This window comes from Lithobates pipiens, unplaced genomic scaffold (assembly GCF_037356315.1).
Source record: "Lithobates pipiens isolate NorthernLeopardFrog02 unplaced genomic scaffold, aLitPip1_a1.2 Scaffold_8, whole genome shotgun sequence".
Lineage (NCBI taxonomy): Eukaryota > Metazoa > Chordata > Amphibia > Anura > Ranidae > Lithobates > Lithobates pipiens.
This window is the reverse complement of record NW_027507903.1, coordinates 178,021,409-178,046,964: the sequence shown is the minus strand read 5'-3', so window position 1 is coordinate 178,046,964 and position 25,556 is coordinate 178,021,409. Positions and strand designations below refer to the sequence as shown.

The 25,556-nt window shown below is 41.0% G+C and overlaps 1 protein-coding gene across 1 annotated transcript in view; it reads left to right on the top strand.

Annotated features, from left to right (window-relative positions):
* Positions 1-25,556, top strand: part of LOC143963622 (chloride anion exchanger-like) — a 129,012-nt gene that overhangs the window by 48,677 nt on the left and 54,779 nt on the right. The window contains exons 7-9 of the mRNA XM_077473307.1: positions 14,796-14,948; positions 16,163-16,245; positions 24,934-25,081. Of these exons, the coding sequence (XP_077329433.1) occupies positions 14,796-14,948; positions 16,163-16,245; positions 24,934-25,081 (384 nt within the window). The remainder of the gene's footprint in view (positions 1-14,795; positions 14,949-16,162; positions 16,246-24,933; positions 25,082-25,556) is intronic.

The window sequence follows — 25,556 nt, the reverse complement described above, 5'->3', positions numbered from 1 at the left end:
GCTGGACGTCGGCCCTAGTGACCCTAGTGACCCATATGTATATTAAATCCTGTCTTTCCTGCAATCCAGATTGGATTGGGGCTCAGCCTAATTTCGCTTAAGGTGCAACTTTCAGCCATCTCTGCTTTTACCCAAAAGAAAGGAGCAGCAAACCTGCTGATGGAAGCATTTTATGAAAGTGATACTTAGACTACGCCCTCCCAAGAGAAATAGGTTCCTTCAATGGGAACTGGCAGTAGTACTCAATTTTCTAGCAAACCTTCCTTGTGCTCCGATAGAAGACTGCTCATTATGGAATAACACCTGTTTTTTCACCTTAATGCATCCTATAACCCCGAGCCAGACTCAGGACCGCATCGCTGTATGCAGGAGGAGGTTTACTTACCTTCTCCCTTGGATCCAGCGATGTCCCCGTGCTGTACGAGCGGCTTGTCCTCCCCTCGATTCATCACGGAGCCGATCTCCGTTCTCTGCGAGCGTTGCGACGCACAGGGACGGAGAAGGCGCCAAATTCAAAAAGTAAAACACACAGTATACATACAGTATAATGTAATCTTACAGATTACATTGCTGTATGTAATAATTTCACATCCCCTTTGTCCCTAGTGGTCTGCCCAGTGTCCTGCATGTAGTTTTATATGATAAAAACTGTTCTTTATGCCTGGAAACTGGAGATTGTCCATAGCAACCAAAACTGTCCCTTTACATCAAAAATGATTTTAGACCAGCTAGAAAACAGCAATAATAAATTGGAATTACTTGCAGAATTAAGGGATAGCGATTTGTGGGGAGATCCGTCATCAAATATTGAAAAGTAATGACAGTGACAATTCTGCAACTGAGCAAATTTCAGTTTTTTTTTATTTGATTACATTATTGAATACATTTTATTATTGTTATATTATTATTTGGTATAATTATTTATAGTTATTTATTATATTAGAATTTATGATTTAATTTTTCAAACTTTATCATACCCGGGATGTCTGCTAGACTCTGGTTTGGACAGATTTAAGTGAGTTATTCCTAAGAATTACAGGACTACAATATAAAATGCCAAATTTTCATGCAATATAATTATACTGCTTTTAGCACCTAAAATCCAAAATAATCGTACCGCCAGGGAGGTTTCTTTGGCCTTGCTTATGTGGGTGTCCAAGGGGCAGTAAAAACAGGAGGTTGACCCCCCACGCCAACTGGGCAAAGCAACATTGCTCCGTGAATATGATACCACGTCTCGCATTTGGTAGACGGATCCACTGCCAATTGTGGCCCATTCGAGTGCATGTAATGCTTTCAGATGACATATTTCCCCTGAGCCACCTGTCAAATGTCTATGAAAATAGGTAAATAAGATTGCGCTATGGACAGATATAATGCCTATACACTGCAAAACTGAAAGAAAAACAAGTGAAAATAAGAATAAGATAAAAAGTAAACTCGAGAGGTTGAAGCTGCCTGTGTTTAGAATCTACCCCTTAAAATAAAGGAGTAGGTCAGAGATAAAGTATGAATTAAGCTGTGGCGCTAAAACCTTTTCTAACAAATATCCTGGTGTCAAAAAGGTGTGTAGAGATCTAATCAGTGTAATAAATAGATGGCCCTGTTTATTGCCCCGGAAAATAATATAAATAAATACTGTGAATTGATGTGAAATGTGTGGTCTCCTGAGGACCACCTTATAGGTGGTACCTACCAAATATTATATATATACTTCTTATAAATGCGTGTTGTGTAGAAAGGACAATTTTTCTTGTTGGCATGCAGCTCAAAAAGTACACATGTGTTATAACCAAAGAATAGTGAAAATATTTCATAAAAATGTAAATAAATAAACCATATATGCTAAGTGAGAGAGATCATATGCAAACCACAAGCCACTATATTAGTGGTCTGTAAACTGTGCTCTATATTATGAGTCCCAAGAGTGACAGTCCAAGAACAGCAAAAACAAAAAGAATTCTTTCAATGCCCAAACAAACTTTTTCAAATCGCATCACACAGTTGCTCGAAAAAACGCATAAAGTCTCTTCAAGTAAAAAGGGTAGACCAAAGTGACTAGTGCAGAAAGGTTAGGAGCAATCTTCTCCGGTGCGCCACTCAGTGTCAGAGAAATAATTGCGCTCACCAGACAGAGAACCCTGAAAGGGTTAGCCGAGCAGTCACAGTATAAGCCACTGTGCAGCTTTCCTTGGGCTCTGCTCCTGCTGTGCTGGGGGAATGTTCGCCCTTTTACTTCCGCAAATAGTCCGTTTAGCAAGTGCATGAGGGAGGAAACAGAAGTACAACCATAGTGCAACACTGTTTGTTAACGATTTATTTATCTAAAATCCAAACTACTCACAATATTTCATAAAACAATTCGCCTTTGAAATGGCTGCGCTGGCGTTGCTGCCTGTATAGCAGTATGAGGTGCACGTCCTAGGCCACGCCCTACGCGTTTCGTCAGAGCGACGTCATCTGGAGCGGCCATGTTGGTGCACCTTATCGCTTATGTAGGGTGCAGCGCTCCACTGCGCTTGCGCGAAGGATCCGCGCCATTTTAACTGTGGGAATGCCCTGACTGTGCCGCTACGGATCCTACTGCGTGCTGTGTGTTCCCTCATAACAGCACAGACACGGAGAAAAGTCCGTATTTTCATCTCCCCTGCGGGCATAGGGCATGATAAACTGTTGTATTGTTATATTGAACTATGGAGCACTGCAACCCGCATATTTAATCCAGGCACTTAGAACAAAAACAGGCAATAAAAGAGACTAATAAAATACAAAATACACACAAATATATAAATAAAAACGGTATGTATGTAATCTACTAACAGACTATCCCATACTTATGACACTTTCAGAACTCCTAAAATACCTGATTTGTTCTATTTTTAAAAACATTAAAATTAAGAATTAATCTGTTGCAGACACTTTCCTAGGAAATGAATATAATTATAGCATTTTAGTGGACACAGAATCAGGAAGAAGGAAAATTAAATGAAACAAACTAAAAACCTGTGTGTGTGTGTATATATACACACACATCTTTACACTCACCTATGTGTATAAGGTTGCAAACAATAATGAAAATATATTATATAAAAAATTATAAAAATTATTATGAAAAATTTATAATGCAAACTCATTCAGTCAATCAATTAACTGAAATCAATGGGAATGGGATAAGGTAATATGTAACCACAGTTGGAAATAGGTTTATGTGGGAAGCATATTGTAAAAGAGTACCGGTATGTTTCCTTTTTTTTGGGAAATGCTTACTCCCAAGGGTGAAGAAAAGGACAAAGGAATATATGCATATAAATCCCTCATTGGGGGGTGATGCGTCATAATCAATCTATTGCAGGCTCAACATTTTTTGTATTTTTGTATTTTTTTCGTATTTTTTTGTATATATATGTATACTGCCCCCAATAGGGGATATGTGTATAATCCATTATTTAGGCCCCCAATTATACTATTAGGCGCCAAAGCTTTAGGTGGATCTTTTTTATATAATACTACAAATTATTATTCAATAGATTAGAAGGAGCCTCGTATAATGCTTAATATGATGTTTGATTTCTATTGTATTTAATCCTATCTCAAAAGGTGTATGGTCAAACTATAAAGAAGGGGAAATTGAACACATTCAGAAATTGGTCAGAAAGCAATTCAGATCCAGCTCCACATTCATTCCCTGTGGTTGAAGGGTGTCTAAGTCATATATCCATTTGGTCTCATTTTTAGATATTTTAATTGTTTTGTCCTCTCCAGGGCCCACCAGGGCGACCAATTATAAGTGGGATTGACTCCCTGTTCTCCAGACTAGGGGCCTACATTGATGGTTTTTTACAACCACTGGTAACTAGAGGAAAATCCTATCTGCGTGACAGCAAACAACTGATAGGGGAATTAGGAGGTTTGACGATCGAAGAGAGCGATCTATTGGTCACCATCGACGTGGAATCATTATACACTAATATCGAACAGGATGATGGGCTCAGTAGTGTTGAGTGGGCATTGCAGCAGTTGTCTGACCTAAAACAAGAGCAAATTAAATATCTGATTGAAGGTTTAAAGATGGCAATGAATCACAACTACTTTTGGTATAAAGGAACATACTATAATCAGACCAAAGGCGTAGCCATGGGGGCTAAATATGCCCCAAGCGTAGCGAACCTGTTTCTCAACAAATGGGAGGAAGAGCAAATTTATGGCGTACACAGGAAGAACCTTAAAATGTACCGTCGATATATAGATGATATCGTCATTGTATGGGGAGGTACAACGGAACAATTACAGGAGTTCTTTAATGAGATCAATAACAACATTTACAACATAAAATTCACTGGTAATTATAATAACTGCAGTGTGGACTACTTAGATTTACAAATATACAAGGAAGGCAACAGGTTGGGTACACGCACCTTTTTTAAACCCACGGACCGCAATGGCTACATCCCCACAAACAGCTGCCATCATGCTAAGTGGCTGGGGAATATACCTAAGGGCCAGCTGATGCGATTATATAGAAATTGCAGCAGAAGCATTGATTATGAACAACAGGCGGAAATAATTATTGAAAGATTCAAAAATAAGGGATATGATGAAAACGGTTTACGCAAGTTGAAAAACGAAATAAAACAAATGGAACGGAACAAACTACTGGAAGATAAAAGACGAGAAAAGGTTAACAATTTACCAACTGCCTTCCTCACAGGGTACAATAGGCAACACAGAGATGTGGAATCCATTATCAAAAAACATTGGCCTATCCTGAAAGCGGATTGTACACTCAAAGACATCCTACCAAAAAAACCTCTGTTTATTTACAGAAGGGCACCCACACTGAGAAATAAATTAGTTAAAAATACCATTGATCCCCCAAGACAAATAAAAGTAGCAGGCAATTTAAAAGGTTTTTTCAAATGTGGCAAATGCCTCCCTTGCAGGAATAGTAAGAGAACAGAAAAAAAGAGAACTACTTTCCAGTCATCCTCAAACAAAAGAGAATACAGAATAAATGAGCTCATCACGTGTAAAAGCACTCATGTCACCTATATTATTGAGTGCCCCTGTTCCAAGCAATATGTAGGGCGAACCACGAGAGAACTCCAAACCAGAATCGGAGAACACATTAGGAACATCAAAAAAGGGTATCCCAAACATAGTGTCTCCAGACACTTTAGGGACTTCCATAACCGTGATCCAGGGCAGATGGTGTTCTATGGAATTGATAAAATAAGGGCCCACTGGAGAGGAGAGGACAAAACAATTAAAATATCTAAAAATGAGACCAAATGGATATATGACTTAGACACCCTTCAACCACAGGGAATGAATGTGGAGCTGGATCTGAATTGCTTTCTGACCAATTTCTGAATGTGTTCAATTTCCCCTTCTTTATAGTTTGACCATACACCTTTTGAGATAGGATTAAATACAATAGAAATCAAACATCATATTAAGCATTATACGAGGCTCCTTCTAATCTATTGAATAATAATTTGTAGTATTATATAAAAAAGATCCACCTAAAGCTTTGGCGCCTAATAGTATAATTGGGGGCCTAAATAATGGATTATACACATATCCCCTATTGGGGGCAGTATACATATATATACAAAAAAATACGAAAAAAATACAAAAATACAAAAAATGTTGAGCCTGCAATAGATTGATTATGACGCATCACCCCCCAATGAGGGATTTATATGCATATATTCCTTTGTCCTTTTCTTCACCCTTGGGAGTAAGCATTTCCCAAAAAAAAGGAAACATACCGGTACTCTTTTACAATATGCTTCCCACATAAACCTATTTCCAACTGTGGTTACATATTACCTTATCCCATTCCCATTGATTTCAGTTAATTGATTGACTGAATGAGTTTGCATTATAAATTTTTCATAATAATTTTTATAATTTTTTATATAATATATTTTCATTATTGTTTGCAACCTTATACACATAGGTGAGTGTAAAGATGTGTGTGTATATATACACACACACACAGGTTTTTAGTTTGTTTCATTTAATTTTCCTTCTTCCTGATTCTGTGTCCACTAAAATGCTATAATTATATTCATTTCCTAGGAAAGTGTCTGCAACAGATTAATTCTTAATTTTAATGTTTTTAAAAATAGAACAAATCAGGTATTTTAGGAGTTCTGAAAGTGTCATAAGTATGGGATAGTCTGTTAGTAGATTACATACATACCGTTTTTATTTATATATTTGTGTGTATTTTGTATTTTATTAGTCTCTTTTATTGCCTGTTTTTGTTCTAAGTGCCTGGATTAAATATGCGGGTTGCAGTGCTCCATAGTTCAATATAACAATACAACAGTTTATCATGCCCTATGCCCGCAGGGGAGATGAAAATACGGACTTTTCTCCGTGTCTGTGCTGTTATGAGGGAACACACAGCACGCAGTAGGATCCGTAGCGGCACAGTCAGGGCATTCCCACAGTTAAAATGGCGCGGATCCTTCGCGCAAGCGCAGTGGAGCGCTGCACCCTACATAAGCGATAAGGTGCACCAACATGGCCGCTCCAGATGACGTCGCTCTGACGAAACGCGTAGGGCGTGGCCTAGGACGTGCACCTCATACTGCTATACAGGCAGCAACGCCAGCGCAGCCATTTCAAAGGCGAATTGTTTTATGAAATATTGTGAGTAGTTTGGATTTTAGATAAATAAATCGTTAACAAACAGTGTTGCACTATGGTTGTACTTCTGTTTCCTCCCTCATGCACTTGCTAAACGGACTATTTGCGGAAGTAAAAGGGCGAACATTCCCCCAGCACAGCAGGAGCAGAGCCCAAGGAAAGCTGCACAGTGGCTTATACTGTGACTGCTCGGCTAACCCTTTCAGGGTTCTCTGTCTGGTGAGCGCAATTATTTCTCTGACACTGAGTGGCGCACCGGAGAAGATTGCTCCTAACCTTTCTGCACTAGTCACTTTGGTCTACCCTTTTTACTTGAAGAGACTTTATGCGTTTTTTCGAGCAACTGTGTGATGCGATTTGAAAAAGTTTGTTTGGGCATTGAAAGAATTCTTTTTGTTTTTGCTGTTCTTGGACTGTCACTCTTGGGACTCATAATATAGAGCACAGTTTACAGACCACTAATATAGTGGCTTGTGGTTTGCATATGATCTCTCTCACTTAGCATATATGGTTTATTTATTTACATTTTTATGAAATATTTTCACTATTCTTTGGTTATAACACATGTGTACTTTTTGAGCTGCATGCCAACAAGAAAAATTGTCCTTTCTACACAACACGCATTTATAAGAAGTATATATATAATATTTGGTAGGTACCACCTATAAGGTGGTCCTCAGGAGACCACACATTTCACATCAATTCACAGTATTTATTTATATTATTTTCCGGGGCAATAAACAGGGCCATCTATTTATTACACTGATTAGATCTCTACACACCTTTTTGACACCAGGATATTTGTTAGAAAAGGTTTTAGCGCCACAGCTTAATTCATACTTTATCTCTGACCTACTCCTTTATTTTAAGGGGTAGATTCTAAGCACAGGCAGCTTCAACCTCTCGAGTTTACTTTTTATCTTATTCTTATTTTCACTTGTTTTTCTTTCAGTTTTGCAGTGTATAGGCATTATATCTGTCCATAGCGCAATCTTATTTACCTATTTTCATTTCCGTGGGACTTATTGTTCCCACTCTAAGTTGCAGCAATGGACATTTTCAAGTATGTTAATAGCAGAAAAGTTAATTTAATGGAGGTGTTCAATCAAGAACATGTGGTCATCAGGCAGGATCTAGACAGTTTATTCAAACATCTAAAACACTGTCTAGAAAAACAATTGAGAGTATGGTGGGATGTGGCCATACTAGAGATGTATATAGCTGAGAAAATTACCCCTAGAAGATTACGTTGGGATGTTTCTCCTAACGATGCAGTCAATGACAAACAACTGATGGACGAATGGTATAGATTTTTTAACCAAAGTGAGACAGAATTGTTACAAAAAATAGTCTTTAGGCGACAGCATAAATTGAAAAACATAGAAATAGAAATTGCACAACTTAGGGACCAACTAATACCATTCAAGGAAACAGAGGAATACATTAACAAAGAAAAAGATTTACAGGAAGTTATAAAGAAGTATGACAAGGAAGTGCAACAGAAGAAACAAAAGAAGTTTAAGAGGGACGTATTGGATTACAAGAACCAGCAGGTTTACAAATGGCAGACAGACAATAATTATAGCGATGTGGAAAATGAAACTTCATTAATGGAAGAATCAGGAGAAAATGAAGTAAAGGAAGATGAACAATATGGGCAAGGGAACTTACAGACACAAAACAACATTACTAGACAGGACATCCCCGCAACGCCAGCTTACAGAAGATCAGAAAATAGAAATTTTGAAGAACAAACCCAGAATAGATACTGGGGCAACCGCACTCCCTATACGCCTAATATCCCAAGGCATTCCAACAGGTACTCGCCTCTGAGGGGATATCCCCAACATACCCCCTATAGAAGATACGATAGGGATTTTTTTCACAGGGGACAGGAACGCAGGCCACCCAGAATACCAGATACTCAATACGATCCACGGAGAGAAGCGAGACCCTTCCGGTACCCAGGAAGGAACCAACAACGGGGTCCCTACAGAAATGGAGGTTGGAATCCAAGGTGGACCAGACAAGACAATTCAAGGAGAAACCAAGGAGACTACGAGCGTCCTTGGCAACAGAGAAGGGAAGAACCGTACAGACCACCGGATTGGCAAACAGAAAACGCACAAGAGGGAAGAGAGGAGGCCTCCAGAAAAAGAAGAAGAGAATATTAGGGGAAGGTATCTATAATCTCAGTCAGATTGAATTCACAGAAGAGGAACTCAGGGTCTTGGATATGGGGTTGAAATTTGCCCCTGATAGGGGCCTTGACAAATTTGAGACCTACATTGATCTCCAAAAATTCGTGCGAAAACTTAATATCAAAAAATTTTTCGGCATAGCAAAGTCAAACGCAAGGGACAATGACAATACTACTTACAAACATTCCCAGTTGAGGAACAACTCTACATTTAACCCCAAGGTAACACAGGATGAGAATATAAAAGTCTTTAAGAAGATGGTGGAGAATGACCTGAAGAATTTAAAAATAAAAAGAACTAAAGGAAAAAATATATGGGAAACCATCAAACAAATAGAGAAGCAGAAGGGTATAGTCATCAGACCAGCTGACAAGGGAGGGGGCTTGGTAATTCTAAACAAGCAAGATTATGAGAAAGAAATGGAGAATCTACTCAATATTCCTAATACCTACAAGAAATTGAAGAAAAACCCCAAAGCTGAGTATGAAAAGAAACTCAAAAAGTATGTTGATAAGGGGAAAACCCTCGGTATCTTGAATAGAAAGGAGTCCAGATATTTGGTGCAGAAGGCACCTAAAACTCCTATCATATACTATGTCCCCAAAATTCATAAGAACCAGAACAACCCACCAGGGCGACCAATTATAAGTGGGATTGACTCCCTGTTCTCCAGACTAGGGGCCTACATTGATGGTTTTTTACAACCACTGGTAACTAGAGGAAAATCCTATCTGCGTGACAGCAAACAACTGATAGGGGAATTAGGAGGTTTGACGATCGAAGAGAGCGATCTATTGGTCACCATCGACGTGGAATCATTATACACTAATATCGAACAGGATGATGGGCTCAGTAGTGTTGAGTGGGCATTGCAGCAGTTGTCTGACCTAAAACAAGAGCAAATTAAATATCTGATTGAAGGTTTAAAGATGGCAATGAATCACAACTACTTTTGGTATAAAGGAACATACTATAATCAGACCAAAGGCGTAGCCATGGGGGCTAAATATGCCCCAAGCGTAGCGAACCTGTTTCTCAACAAATGGGAGGAAGAGCAAATTTATGGCGTACACAGGAAGAACCTTAAAATGTACCGTCGATATATAGATGATATCGTCATTGTATGGGGAGGTACAACGGAACAATTACAGGAGTTCTTTAATGAGATCAATAACAACATTTACAACATAAAATTCACTGGTAATTATAATAACTGCAGTGTGGACTACTTAGATTTACAAATATACAAGGAAGGCAACAGGTTGGGTACACGCACCTTTTTTAAACCCACGGACCGCAATGGCTACATCCCCACAAACAGCTGCCATCATGCTAAGTGGCTGGGGAATATACCTAAGGGCCAGCTGATGCGATTATATAGAAATTGCAGCAGAAGCATTGATTATGAACAACAGGCGGAAATAATTATTGAAAGATTCAAAAATAAGGGATATGATGAAAACGGTTTACGCAAGTTGAAAAACGAAATAAAACAAATGGAACGGAACAAACTACTGGAAGATAAAAGACGAGAAAAGGTTAACAATTTACCAACTGCCTTCCTCACAGGGTACAATAGGCAACACAGAGATGTGGAATCCATTATCAAAAAACATTGGCCTATCCTGAAAGCGGATTGTACACTCAAAGACATCCTACCAAAAAAACCTCTGTTTATTTACAGAAGGGCACCCACACTGAGAAATAAATTAGTTAAAAATACCATTGATCCCCCAAGACAAATAAAAGTAGCAGGCAATTTAAAAGGTTTTTTCAAATGTGGCAAATGCCTCCCTTGCAGGAATAGTAAGAGAACAGAAAAAAAGAGAACTACTTTCCAGTCATCCTCAAACAAAAGAGAATACAGAATAAATGAGCTCATCACGTGTAAAAGCACTCATGTCACCTATATTATTGAGTGCCCCTGTTCCAAGCAATATGTAGGGCGAACCACGAGAGAACTCCAAACCAGAATCGGAGAACACATTAGGAACATCAAAAAAGGGTATCCCAAACATAGTGTCTCCAGACACTTTAGGGACTTCCATAACCGTGATCCAGGGCAGATGGTGTTCTATGGAATTGATAAAATAAGGGCCCACTGGAGAGGAGAGGACAAAACAATTAAAATATCTAAAAATGAGACCAAATGGATATATGACTTAGACACCCTTCAACCACAGGGAATGAATGTGGAGCTGGATCTGAATTGCTTTCTGACCAATTTCTGAATGTGTTCAATTTCCCCTTCTTTATAGTTTGACCATACACCTTTTGAGATAGGATTAAATACAATAGAAATCAAACATCATATTAAGCATTATACGAGGCTCCTTCTAATCTATTGAATAATAATTTGTAGTATTATATAAAAAAGATCCACCTAAAGCTTTGGCGCCTAATAGTATAATTGGGGGCCTAAATAATGGATTATACACATATCCCCTATTGGGGGCAGTATACATATATATACAAAAAAATACGAAAAAAATACAAAAATACAAAAAATGTTGAGCCTGCAATAGATTGATTATGACGCATCACCCCCCAATGAGGGATTTATATGCATATATTCCTTTGTCCTTTTCTTCACCCTTGGGAGTAAGCATTTCCCAAAAAAAAGGAAACATACCGGTACTCTTTTACAATATGCTTCCCACATAAACCTATTTCCAACTGTGGTTACATATTACCTTATCCCATTCCCATTGATTTCAGTTAATTGATTGACTGAATGAGTTTGCATTATGAAATTTTTCATAATAATTTTTATAATTTTTTATATAATATATTTTCATTATTGTTTGCAACCTTATACACATAGGTGAGTGTAAAGATGTGTGTGTATATATACACACACACACAGGTTTTTAGTTTGTTTCATTTAATTTTCCTTCTTCCTGATTCTGTGTCCACTAAAATGCTATAATTATATTCATTTCCTAGGAAAGTGTCTGCAACAGATTAATTCTTAATTTTAATGTTTTTAAAAATAGAACAAATCAGGTATTTTAGGAGTTCTGAAAGTGTCATAAGTATGGGATAGTCTGTTAGTAGATTACATACATACCGTTTTTATTTATATATTTGTGTGTATTTTGTATTTTATTAGTCTCTTTTATTGCCTGTTTTTGTTCTAAGTGCCTGGATTAAATATGCGGGTTGCAGTGCTCCATAGTTCAATATAACAATACAACAGTTTATCATGCCCTATGCCCGCAGGGGAGATGAAAATACGGACTTTTCTCCGTGTCTGTGCTGTTATGAGGGAACACACAGCACGCAGTAGGATCCGTAGCGGCACAGTCAGGGCATTCCCACAGTTAAAATGGCGCGGATCCTTCGCGCAAGCGCAGTGGAGCGCTGCACCCTACATAAGCGATAAGGTGCACCAACATGGCCGCTCCAGATGACGTCGCTCTGACGAAACGCGTAGGGCGTGGCCTAGGACGTGCACCTCATACTGCTATACAGGCAGCAACGCCAGCGCAGCCATTTCAAAGGCGAATTGTTTTATGAAATATTGTGAGTAGTTTGGATTTTAGATAAATAAATCGTTAACAAACAGTGTTGCACTATGGTTGTACTTCTGTTTCCTCCCTCATGCACTTGCTAAACGGACTATTTGCGGAAGTAAAAGGGCGAACATTCCCCCAGCACAGCAGGAGCAGAGCCCAAGGAAAGCTGCACAGTGGCTTATACTGTGACTGCTCGGCTAACCCTTTCAGGGTTCTCTGTCTGGTGAGCGCAATTATTTCTCTGACACTGAGTGGCGCACCGGAGAAGATTGCTCCTAACCTTTCTGCACTAGTCACTTTGGTCTACCCTTTTTACTTGAAGAGACTTTATGCGTTTTTTCGAGCAACTGTGTGATGCGATTTGAAAAAGTTTGTTTGGGCATTGAAAGAATTCTTTTTGTTTTTGCTGTTCTTGGACTGTCACTCTTGGGACTCATAATATAGAGCACAGTTTACAGACCACTAATATAGTGGCTTGTGGTTTGCATATGATCTCTCTCACTTAGCATATATGGTTTATTTATTTACATTTTTATGAAATATTTTCACTATTCTTTGGTTATAACACATGTGTACTTTTTGAGCTGCATGCCAACAAGAAAAATTGTCCTTTCTACACAACACGCATTTATAAGAAGTATATATATAATATTTGGTAGGTACCACCTATAAGGTGGTCCTCAGGAGACCACACATTTCACATCAATTCACAGTATTTATTTATATTATTTTCCGGGGCAATAAACAGGGCCATCTATTTATTACACTGATTAGATCTCTACACACCTTTTTGACACCAGGATATTTGTTAGAAAAGGTTTTAGCGCCACAGCTTAATTCATACTTTAAATGTCTATGAAACTCTGGAATGCTTTTCAGAGAAGCGGCAAGCACCACTGCGCATCTAAACAAGACTTTACTGTAAGAAAAAAATACAAAATGAGAAATATGCTTTACTAAAAGGACAGATCCAGTATAGTTGAAAGCAATTTCCTAACAATCAAGGAGCTATTTAAAGAGGAAGTAAACCCTGATGAGTTTACTTCCTCTTTGATTCCCTGCAAAGGTAAAGCAAAATGGACTACTATGCATCACATAGTAGTCTATTATGTGTCACTTACCTGACACTGGAGCCAGTGAAATCACCACTGTCCCCTTGTGTACAGAGCCTCCATCTTCTTGGTGGGTCTCGCTGCTCCGGCGCTGTCATTCGCCGTGATGACGTCACTCCTGTGCATGTGCACGGGAGCCGCCATTCACGGCATATCGCCGTTAACTGCGGCACGCTCAGTGCGCCCGTATGCCGCTGTCTACGGCGCATGTGCCGTAGACAGCAGCGCCTGTCTTTTGGCAAATATCTCCTAAACCTTGTATGTTTAGGAGATATTTCTTGGACCTACAGGTAAGCCTTAATCTAGGCTTACCTGTAGGTCAAAGTGGTTTGTAAGGGTTTACAACCACTTTAAAGCCAGTTGCACTTTTAACAACCAACAAAAAACACCTCATTGGCTCATTGGGTTCAATACATGTCATCAAAAGGCATTATTTTGCTAAAATATCTAGATTTTTCTCATATATTTTGGGAAAATTAAAACTTATCCTTACTACTAATGTTCCCGCTTTATTTAAATTGTGTTGAACTAGTGCCTATAGAATTTAGAGCACTTTCTGGTCACTTACTGTACAACAAGGAATGTTACCTGCTGGAAGGGAAGGTAATTAATAATGATGTTCAATATTTTTAATCTAAAAAGACGGGGAAAACATGTTTAATGATATAAAAACCAATGAATTGGTAGTGTAGATCAGCTAAGAACAGATTATTCTAAGGCCCCTTTCACACTGGGGCGGTATTCAGGCGTTACAGCGCTAAAAATAGCGCCTGTGTAACGCCTGAAAAAAACCGGCCCCTTTAACTCCAGTGTGAAAGCCGGAGGGCTTTCACACTGGAGCGATGCGCTGGCAGAACGGTGAAAAAAGTCCTGCTAGCCGCATCTTTGGAGCGGTGAAGGAGCGGTGTATTCACCGCTCCTATACCGCTCCTACCCATTGAAATCAATGGGACACCGCGGCAATACCGCCGGCAAAGCGCCGCTGCAGCGGCGCTTTGCGGGCGGGTTTAACCCCTTTTCGGCCACTAGCGGGGGTTAAAACCACCCCGCTAGCGCCCGCACACCGCTGCTAAAACGACGGTAAAGCGCCGCAAAAAATAGCGGCGCTTTACCGCCGACGCAGCTCCCGCCCCAGTGTGAAAGCAGCCTAATGCTCTTTGAGTAGTAATTCACACCCCGATATGTTTTTATAATTCCAAAGGCTCTCTATACTAATATTATCCTTTATATATTATTTGACTTTCCTACATCTAGTCTGTGTTCTTTTTTAGATCATTAACTATTTTATCTGTTGGACTTTGTAGGCATTGGAGAGTATCTTTTCTCAAATCACAAAAACCAATATTGCTGATCTTGTCATAGCAATCATAATAATGGTTTGCGTTTATATTGTGAAAGAGCTTAATGCCCGTTACAAGTCAAAATTACCTGTGCCAATCCCTATAGAGATCATTATGGTAAGTACAATTTATGGTTTATGGTAAGTACAATTTATCAGTATCAAATATGAAATAAATATCTCATAAAGAAGCAGTGCTGATACTAGAGAGTCTGGTAAACTCTAACAATCAACTTATGCCCGTACACAAGATCGGATATTTCGCCAGTCCTATAGGAGCTTTTGGTCATAAATTCCAACCATGTGTATGCGCCAACGGACTTTTGCTGGCGGAATTCCCGCCAGCAAAAGATTGAGAGCGGGTTCTCAATTTTCCGATCAGAAATTCCAATTGTCTGTAACAATTCCGACGCACAAAATTCCTACGCATGCTCAGAAACATATCAGTGCATGCTCGGAAGCATTGACCTTCATTTTCTTGGATCGTCGTAGTTTGTGTATGTCACCCCGTTCTTGACGGTCGAAAGTTCAGAGAAATTTTGTGTGACCGTGTGTATGCAAGACAAGCTTGAGCGGAATTCCGTCGTGTGTACGGGGTATTACTTTTTTTTTTCTCCCTTTCAATCTAATAGGTATACCATTCAAAGAATTTTGTTATAGATAATCAACAGTGAAAAAAAAAACCTATTGATCGTGCCAGAAATCCAATGCGATCCTGTGTACTCTACAGTATTATCTCTAGCGGTCTTATCAGCCCTGACCAGTTCACCTCCGTGAACTACAAGAAAAATCACCTTATATTATGGAGATGAGGGAGAGGCGGGTTCTGTGGTCCAGATAAGGAGAGAGCAGTCTAGGGAGATAAAATAGTTCCTCCATACTGTAGATACAGCACAGTAAGTGGGTGGTGTCATCCTTGGGCAGGAAGTAATTTTTTTGGCAGAATCAGCAAGATAAAATAAAGGGAAACATGTCTGAAAAAAGAAGACTAATGCAGCAACCACATCTATGAACTTTTAGACTGCAATATATAACATTTTTTTTCTTGAGTTTAAATTTGTTATATTATGGTGTATATTACACAGCCAGGAAAAGTTCCCTTGTGGTAATTCCAAAACTTTTACTGGAAAAAAAAAATTATATAATTATTACACAATTACAACACAGTCACAAACCCTTTGGCTAGACAGTGATGTACAGCAAAAATGATATGCATGGAAATATAAACTTCAGTTTACTGTATTTGGTTTTCTAAATATAATTCTAATATTCACTTTTGAAAACATTTTTATATTTGAATTAAGTGTATTCTAATGTTTCTTATGCTTGTAGACAATTATTGCTGCTGGAGTGTCCTATGCATTTGATTTTAAAGTCAAGTACAAGGTTACTATTGTAGGAACCATACAAAAAGGGTAAGAGTCTTATTATTTTTTTAAAACATTTAAAATATAAAATGTTTACATTTAAAAAAAGTATCCCTATTGTAATTCCCCAGAAGTCTGTCATACAGATAAACATAGTTGCCCCCAACACACTCCTTCAGCAGTTGTATGTAACAGGCACATCTATGGATATCCCCGCACATAGCCCATATAAAACTCAGAAGAAGAGCAGAAGTTTGTGGCTGTGAAAAGGATAGTCTGGCTTTCTCAGATTGGTACCAGCAACCCTGGAAAAATATGTTGATTTGTTCTAACTTTAATGTAATAAAATTAAAATTTCTTGTGTCACATATGGTTGCAGTGTGGGCTTTGTATGATTCTGCTTACACACAGGCCAGTCAAGTTCCTCCACCCCAAACTAGCTCATCCATGTCTTTATGGACCTTTTTTGTGCGCTGGTGTGCAGTCATGTTGGAACAGGAAGGGGCCATCCCCAAACGGTTCCCACGAAGTTGGGAGCATGAAATTGTCCAAAATGTCTTATTATGCTGATGCCCTAAGAATTCCCTTCACTGGAACTAGGGGGCCAAGCCAACCCCTGAAAAACAACCCCCAAACCATAATTCCCCCTTCATCAAATGATTTGGACCAGTCGACAACGCAAGGTCCATAAAGACATGTGTGAGCGCGTTTGTGGTGGAAGAACTTGACCGGCCTGCACAGAGTCCTGACCTCAAATTGATAGAACACCTTTGGGATGAATTAGAGCAGAGACTGCGAGCCAGGCCTTCTTGTCCACATCAGTGCCTAAACCTCACAAATGCACTTCAGAAAGAATGGTTAAACATTCCCATAGACACACTCTTAAACCTTGTGAACAGCCTTCCCAGAAGAGTTGCAGCTGTTATAGCTGCAAAGAGTGGGCCAACTCAATATTGAACCCTACGGACTAAGGCTGGGATGCCATTAAAGTTCACGTGCGTGTAAAGGCAGACATCCCAATACTTTTGATAATATAGTTTATATATAAGAAGGCCAGTATGGTGGCCTGAATTTATGGGAGGAGTCCGGTGAGTATTTAAGCAGCCCACTCATCTGTGGTCTTTGTTGGTTCCTGTGCACGATATGTTACGTCACTAGGCCGACTCTTCCAACTCATTTGGTGTTCACGAGTTGCGTATCCGAACTTCCAAAGGCTTTCGGTTCTTCGTTCGTGGTTTTTTGTAGATCGAGTCTTGCTCAACTGTCGCAGGTAGGATTTGCATATCATTTCTTAATTTCACGTATCATTGTTTAGGTACTCCGTATCACTGAGGCCCCACAACAGAACTTACACGTCATTCGTTAAAGTCTCTGTGCGCAGTCTTATTTAGCCTCATGCAAACCACAAACTCGTGGCTCAGTTTGTCAAGCACAAACCCAGAGCCATTTCATTCATACATTCTTGCTCTTTGTTGTCACGTGCTACTAAGTCGGCCCTTTTTCACTTAAACACTGTCTATCACTTCAGTTATTTTAGTTTGCATACCCCCCAGGCCATTCCGAATCCAGTCGCATCAGCGACTCACCGATCCGTGTTGGCTTATTTGCAGTCATTCCATCTCATTCCATGCTCCACAGCCCGATTCATTTTCAGTCGCAATCGTGGCACACACATTTGTGCCTATGTCATGGCAAATCAATTATTTCATAACATTTCACATACCCTTCACTCCAATTTGAATCCAGTCACATCTGCGATGCACCGATTCATGACAGCTCGTTGTAGTCATTCCATCTCATACAACCCCATGCTCCACAGTTCGGTGTTCCTTGTCAGTCGCAAATTGCGGCACACCGATTCGTGCCTCTGTCATGGGAAATAATTTCATTGATTACATTTTGCATACCCTTCACTCGGATTCAAACCCAGTTGCATCTGCAACACACCGATTCATGTCGGCTCGTGTTGGTCATTTAGTTTCTTCCCATTCCATGTTCATAGTGCGGTTTGCTGTCAGTCGCAATGGCGGCACACCGATTCCTGCCTCTTTAATGGCAATCATTCCATTCATACCACATACCCTACACTCCGATTCAAATCCAGTCGCACCAGCAACGCACCATTTCGTGTCAACTTGTGTTAGTCATTTCACCTCATAATCATTCCATGCTCTCATTTCATCCCATGCTTCACAGTCCGGTTCGCTGTCAGCCCCAATTTTGGCACACCGGTTCATCCCTCTGCCATGGCAATCAATTTGGTTATTACATTTCATATACCCCACACTCTGTTCCGAATCCAGTCGCTTAGCAGCACTTTGATTCACATATTGTATTGTCTGTCATGTTCTCCTTAAATATGGCACTCGCTTCGTGTCGCTTCATTCGTGCATTTTTTGTTTCTTTTTATATCTCATGCACTCTACAGTTCAGTTCGATGCCGGTCACTTCAGCGGCACAGCGATTAACTTTAATTGCAGATTGCTGTATGTTATGACTCATCATTGACGGACACCCCACAGTATGGCTCACCCTACAGTCCAGTTCGACACCAGTCGCAACCACAGCACATCAGCCCACATAGCTTTCAGGCCAACTGTTCTCAAAGTAATTTTTCCTTCGAATTCCATTTATGGTCTCAATTTGTTCGATTTAACCATCGCTCGCCTTCTCGATAAAATTTTCCCTTGCAGTCATTACAAGTGCATCTCAAAGTCGCACGATTCTGCCACTCATTCATCTCCAAATGGCATATAATTGAGCCACTCACCATTGTCCGTCTGTCATTTCTCCTCTAGGTCAGTCGAGTTCAGGTAGTTCCATCCTGCACCCGGTTGGACATTATTCCCCCAGGTAAAAAAAAAAAAGATAGATAAATACATATAGAAGACATTAAAAACTAAAAAAAATGGAATTCTATGTCGCCCCCCACTATAGGTTCCAGTCGACTGAGTCTTTGACCTCAAAAACAAGACTTCACAACTAGGGCACAAATCAGCTAGAGCCATGTTACAGGCCAGCAGCAAAGACCTCACATCTGCCCCTCTGTCGCCGTCTCTGGTTTCAGAGCAGCGTGCAGTCCCTCAGTTAACAGTCCCAAGTTAACAGCAGAACTAAAGCGCAGGGGCGTGCCCTACCCCACTACAGCCAGGAAAGCCGAGCTCTTCAGGCTCCTCTTCTCACTGCCAGTGACAGCCGGGCCCAGTACCCAGCAGGCGTCTCTTCAGTCCATATCCTCAGCCATTTCTCAGGCCATGGTGTCATCATTGTCCAATGCATTCACTGACGTCCAAGCCAGAGTGACGTTCTTGGAAGCGGCCATCCCTGACCCAATCGCAGTACCATCCTGGCTCCTTCTCCAGCAGGTACAACAGGGAGGAGTTCCACTATCTTCCCCGCGTACCTGGTCCCAACCAGCATCAGGAAGGATGGCAAGGATGTCAACCTAGCTTCCCTCCTCATTTCGGTCCATGACCTGGCAGAGAATAAATCATATACCCGGGGGGATGTCTCAGTGGCCCTCAAGGCCAAAGGCCCCAGGCTCAACCTCAAACTAACTATTACAGAGTTTGCGTTGACCTTTGGGATGGTGAGAGATGTCCTGTGCTCAGCCAGTCCCAGCAGGAGGGAAGGGCTGGACTTATATTTCCACACTATGTTGAAGCTGGGCTATAAATATGGGGTTTCTCATTTTATGATTACCACCATTCATTTTCGGCCAAAGTGGCAGCCAGGCTCTCACAGTTCCAAGCAGGCACGGATTGGAGCCTCATTGACACAGAGTTGTTCTGCTGTCACTTTATCGGCCTACACTCCCCACTCTGTGCTGTCTGCCAGTCCTCCAACATAGCAGTTAAGCGCCCTTTCAATTTCCTCTCCATCTCCAGTACCGGTTAGGGCTTGCCGGCCCCAGCTCAGTCGCCCCATTGGATAAATTGGGGCGCCCCATTCTGTCAGTAGGGGGAGCATCCATCTGCAATAACTTTAATTTCAGGTCGTGCAATTACAGCCAATGCCGGCTGCTCCATAGCTGTGCCATATGTCATAGGGTACATCCTAAAACCCTATGCGAGATCAAGTAGCAAACAACATCCTGACTAGGCTGAGTAGATGTCCTATGGCTGGATGTCCTATGGCTTTTACCTCACCTCACACCCCACTCCCTCACTGTCCGCCTTCCTTATCTAAGGATTTACAGTAGGATTCCATACCGGCCTCATCACACTACCCCATACGACTCACGAGAGCAAGAATCTCCGCTCAGTGGCCATCGACGAACGGGCCATAGACCATCTGTTACAGGCCGAACTTGACCGAGGCTTCATCATTGCATCCTTCGCAAAGCCCCCTTTCACTATCTGTCAAGGGCAAGTTTTCCAATAAACTTAGTTTGGTGTACGACCTGTCCGCGTCTCATTCTTCCAACATCCTGAGTTTGAATTCCTTAATTCCTTCAGAGGAATTCTCCCTGAAATATGCTTCAGTCGACATGGCGATTCAGGCCATTATCAAAATAGGCACAGGTGCCTGGCTCTCTAAAGCCGACATATCAGACGCATTTAAGCTTCTACCCATCCAACCATCCATCTGGTGCTGGCACAGCATTAAATGTAAAGAATCATATTACTTTGCCCCTAAATTGACCTTCAGCTCTAAAAGCAGCCGTGGCTCTTTGACACCTTCACACAGTCACTCACTTGGATCCTGTCGCAGCAAGCCCAGTGCCAGAAGGTCGTTCATTATCTATATGACTTCTTACTAATTGAACAGCAGCCCGGTAGAACTAGATATTTTATGAGTGGTGTTTGGGAATCTCAATGTGCCCATAGCAGAACACAAAGTGGAAGGCCCAGCACACTCTATCATCTTCCTTGGGATCAACCTTGACATTCGCTCCATGCATGCCAGCCTGCCCACCGACAAACTGACCCATATCAGGTCGGTTCTTCATGGCTTTATCAATGCAAAGGGGCATACTAAGAAACAGCTTCAATCCCTCTTAGGGATGCTCAACTTCGCAATGGGAATTATTCCCCATGGATGATCTTTTATTTTGCGCCTCTTGGTCTTCCTCTCTCAGACACAGGACTCCGATCAAATCCTTAGTCTAGACACAGTAGCAGTAGGGGATTTGTCTATGTGGGATGAGTTCCTTACTAGTTGGAATGGTATATCTATGTTTATACCATCAGTATCACCTCTATCAGCGCAGGTAGTAATGGATGCCACAGCCGCAGCCTCCACAGGCTTCACTGCAATTTTTGGCCATCATTGGTTTGCAGGGCCATTGCCTCTAGAGATACTACTAATCCCTGGTTTCATACAGTCTTCCACGTTGTTCAAACTATACCCGATCGTGGCAGCCGCTCAGATCTGGGGCCATATCTGGACCGGATTAACGGTGGCCCTCGCCACGACAACCAGGCCATGGGTAATATCATTAACAAGGGCAGGTCCAAGTCGCACCCCATTATGTCCTTCCTACTCAGGCTGGTAAAATTATTCCTGCAGCATCAATTCAGTGTGCACTGCACATACATTCCGGGCAAATGCGATGTCACAGCAGACGCACTGTGCCATTTTAACTTAATTTTATTTTTTCAGCAGAAACCTTGGTCTCAGCTGACATTGGATTAAAGCAGCACCTTCACAGCACGACCCAGCTCATCAATCAATCCTTATCTCACAACACACTCAAGGCTTACCACACAGCTTGGAACGCCTTCTGCAAGTTTCTGGCATCCTGCCCAAGGGGAATGTCACCAGGCACTGAGCACGTACTAGCTTTCATTTCATACTGCCACACCCAATTGGCTCTATCAGACAACACCATCAGACTATACTTAGCTGGCATCCAGCACTTCCTGCCCTTACAGGATCCCGCAAAACCATCCATGTTCGCAGCCCATGCGATCCAAGCCATCCTATGCAGCATTCAGGAACAGCAGCTCATAGCCAACTCCAAACACTTGCCTATCATGAGTACCATCTTCAGAGACATGTCGCCTATCCTCTCTCGTTCCCTATTTGGCTTTCTTCCCTGCTTGGTCATTCAAGGGGCCATCTACCTAGCCTACTATTTTTTTTGCAGCCTAGCAAGTTTACCTGTAGAAGCTCTGTCGGCCAGGTACTGTGTAGACATCACCTGGCTCGCTTCCAAGATCCTTTCATTCTCCATCTCACAGTATCCAAAACTCAGCAATCTGTCCCCAGGGTCAACATCCATCTATTCAAGACAAAAAACATCTGGTGCTCAGTAACAATACTCGACCGCCTACTGTTGCTCCTACCCAGCCAGTCAAACTCTAGTGCCCTGCTACCTTTCCTGACCAACCCATTGAGTGGCTGCCAGTTCATCAAGCGTGTCAGGATCCTCCAGTGTAACTTAGGCCTCGACCCCAGTTGGTACTCTGGACACTCCTTCCGAATTGGAGTAGCCTCGGCCGCATCCCATCACGGGGTTCCAGACCATATAATCAAGATATTAGGCAGATGGTAATCCGCCTGCTTTGCCCAGTACATTCCAAATCCTCAGGTAGAAATGTTGCAAGCATTTACCAAACTTGCTCAGTAAATAACACTAAACCCCTACCTGAATGTTTTTGCCCCCTGTTTTTATATACTGACCAGCAGACCAGAGCATACTTCAGGCCTATTTCATGTTGTAAGTCTTGTGGCATTTGTATGTGGTTCACACCCATCCTGGTTAAAGGGCTTCAACCATAAATAAGAAGGCCAGTATGGGGGCCTGAATTTATGGGAGGAGTCCGGGGGGTATTGAAGCAGCCCACTCATCTGTGGTCTTTGTCGGTTCCTGTGCGTGATACCCTAACTCCTATTCCCTTTTTCATGGCATTTCTCAATTGATTTATCTCCACAAACATGTATTACTTATCTTGGGAATGCCCCCTTTTTTGGTATATCGACCAGCAGACCAGGGCACACTTCAAGTCCATTTCATGTTGTAAGTCTTGTGGAGTGTGTTTATGTGGTTCACATCCACCCCATAAATAATACAAAGGTATACTATAAACTTAACCACTATAAGTGATTGTCAACTTTTGAGCTAAGGGGTCCTCAAATAAGGCTCCGCACATAATGTCCAATATATGTAATGCTTGAGAGGACTGTCAGAAATTGCAGACCTAATACAGGAAATGAGTGTCAGAAAGCGTGGACATGCTACATTTTTTGGCTGGGGATATGCTGCAGAAGACAATACTAAACTGGGAACATGCTACATAAGGCTAGTAGAGATCAATGTTATTACCCTAATCCAGTGATGGCGAACCTTGGCACCCCAGATGTTTTGGAACTACTTTTCCCATGATGCTCCACTACACTGCAGAGTGCATGAGCATCATGGGAAATGTACTGTAGTTCCAAAACATCTGGGGTGCCAAGGTTTGCCATCACTGCCCTAATCAATGTTCCCACTACAGGCTGCTGAGGTACGAGGGTCCCACATCATATACTAAAGAGCCCCATGCAGCTGTAGGTTGGGCACCAGGGTAATTTTTAAAAATAATAAAAGTATAACTGAATTTAAAATGAAACTACCTGATCCAATCCTGACACCACATAACAGACAATTTAGAACTCCCTGAATAGTTTTCCTTTTCAGCACTTCCAACTTTTTATTTCTAAGCTTGACCCCAGTCTCTCCAACCTCCTAAGCCCTAGTGTTAGCCAATCATAGTGATGGGTGGCTTTTCTAGGCAATAGCAATGGCTATGAGGCAGCAGAGGTCAGTATAGGGCTCTCAATCATTGAAGGTATGTCACTGTTTGAATTCTAAAAGGTCCCAGTTTATGGGAACAGGGAGTGCTAAAAAGGAAAAGTGTTTTTGTGCAGGGAAGTGGGGGTACTTGTTATGCAATGCTAGCCACTGTTCCGATTTTTTTGTTACTTCATCTTCACTTTTAAGAAACATTTCTATTCAGAAACAGACTGTTATGTCTTATATGACTACACTAAGGTAATCTATTAGAGAACAATGTAAGTACCTGTAAACCCTACATTTATTTTTCAGTATGCCTGGCATCATATCTCACAGTTTTTATAAGCAAATTGTTTCATGCTAAACTGTTGGAAAGCTTCTTAACTGGAGATCCTGCTAGTAACAACATTTCTTGTTAAAGGATGGTGCCACTGAGCTGCTGCTCTGCTAGTATCAGCAGCATTGTCAATCTGCTGGACAAACTCTTTAAAGTGGCCTTGAACTTCCGATCTGATAGACTTGATAGGTAGCCCAATGGCCAACTGAAGCAGTTGCCCAAAGTTTCCAATATTGTTCAAGCTGTAATTTCCTAATTTACTTTGGAAGAAACTCACCTGAAATACTTTTACAGGTGCCAAGCGCTTGGGAGTAAATTAATTTAATTGGCAAGAATAAATCATTTATTTGGCCATAGAAATTAATTAACCTTCAAGCCCTAAATGCACCTAGCATTAATGTGTGTTTAGATGCATTTACATGTGTTTATAAGAGTTTTTTCTGCCCAACCTCTGCTGCTTCTGAATGCACTGGCAGTGGGTTATTATTGCCTCTAAACTCTCCTGACACTAAATGCTGCTAAAAGCCTATGTGTACATGGACACATAGACTAGCATGCAGGGGAATTTATAGGCAGAAAAAAAAGCCAGACACCCCTAAGAGCAGCTGTAAAAACGTCCAGTGTGCAAGAAACCCTAGAAGTACAATGGTATGCTAATAATGGTCACTTCTCTTCACAGCTATCAGACACCTGAAGCACCCAGTATAGCTGTTTTTCAAGCTTGCATTGCCAATTCTTTCTCTATTGCTATCGTTGGATTTGCTGTGGCCTTTTCTGTTGCTAAGGTTTATGCAATCAAGCATAACTATAACATTAATGGAAATCAGGTAAGAAATGTTGGAGCCCAACATTTATTTGTCAGATTAAAGCAGTCCTATCACACTCATGAATACATATGGATATACAGTATATTATATATTTATTAATTATTTATTGGTCCCCCCAGTGAACATCAATGTTACTATCCGCACCCTTACTTGCTCCACTGACTTCGATATTTTTATCTATCACTGTCTACTGACTGTGGGTGTTCTTCTCCTTCTGCTGACCACTAACTCTGGGTATTTTTACTCCTCCTTTTCTTCCCCTAACCATCAACAATGGCCATTTTTTCCTTCCATTGATTTCAGAGAATTTTTTGGGACCACTAACCCCAAGGAATTTTTCTCCTTCTAACCACGTGCCTATTTTTCCTAGAACTGATAATGGGAAATGTTTTCCATCCACCATGCAGCAATGTAAGTGGCCCTATGGTACAAACATGACTGCTGCACAATGCCCAATCTATATTCTATGTAGAAT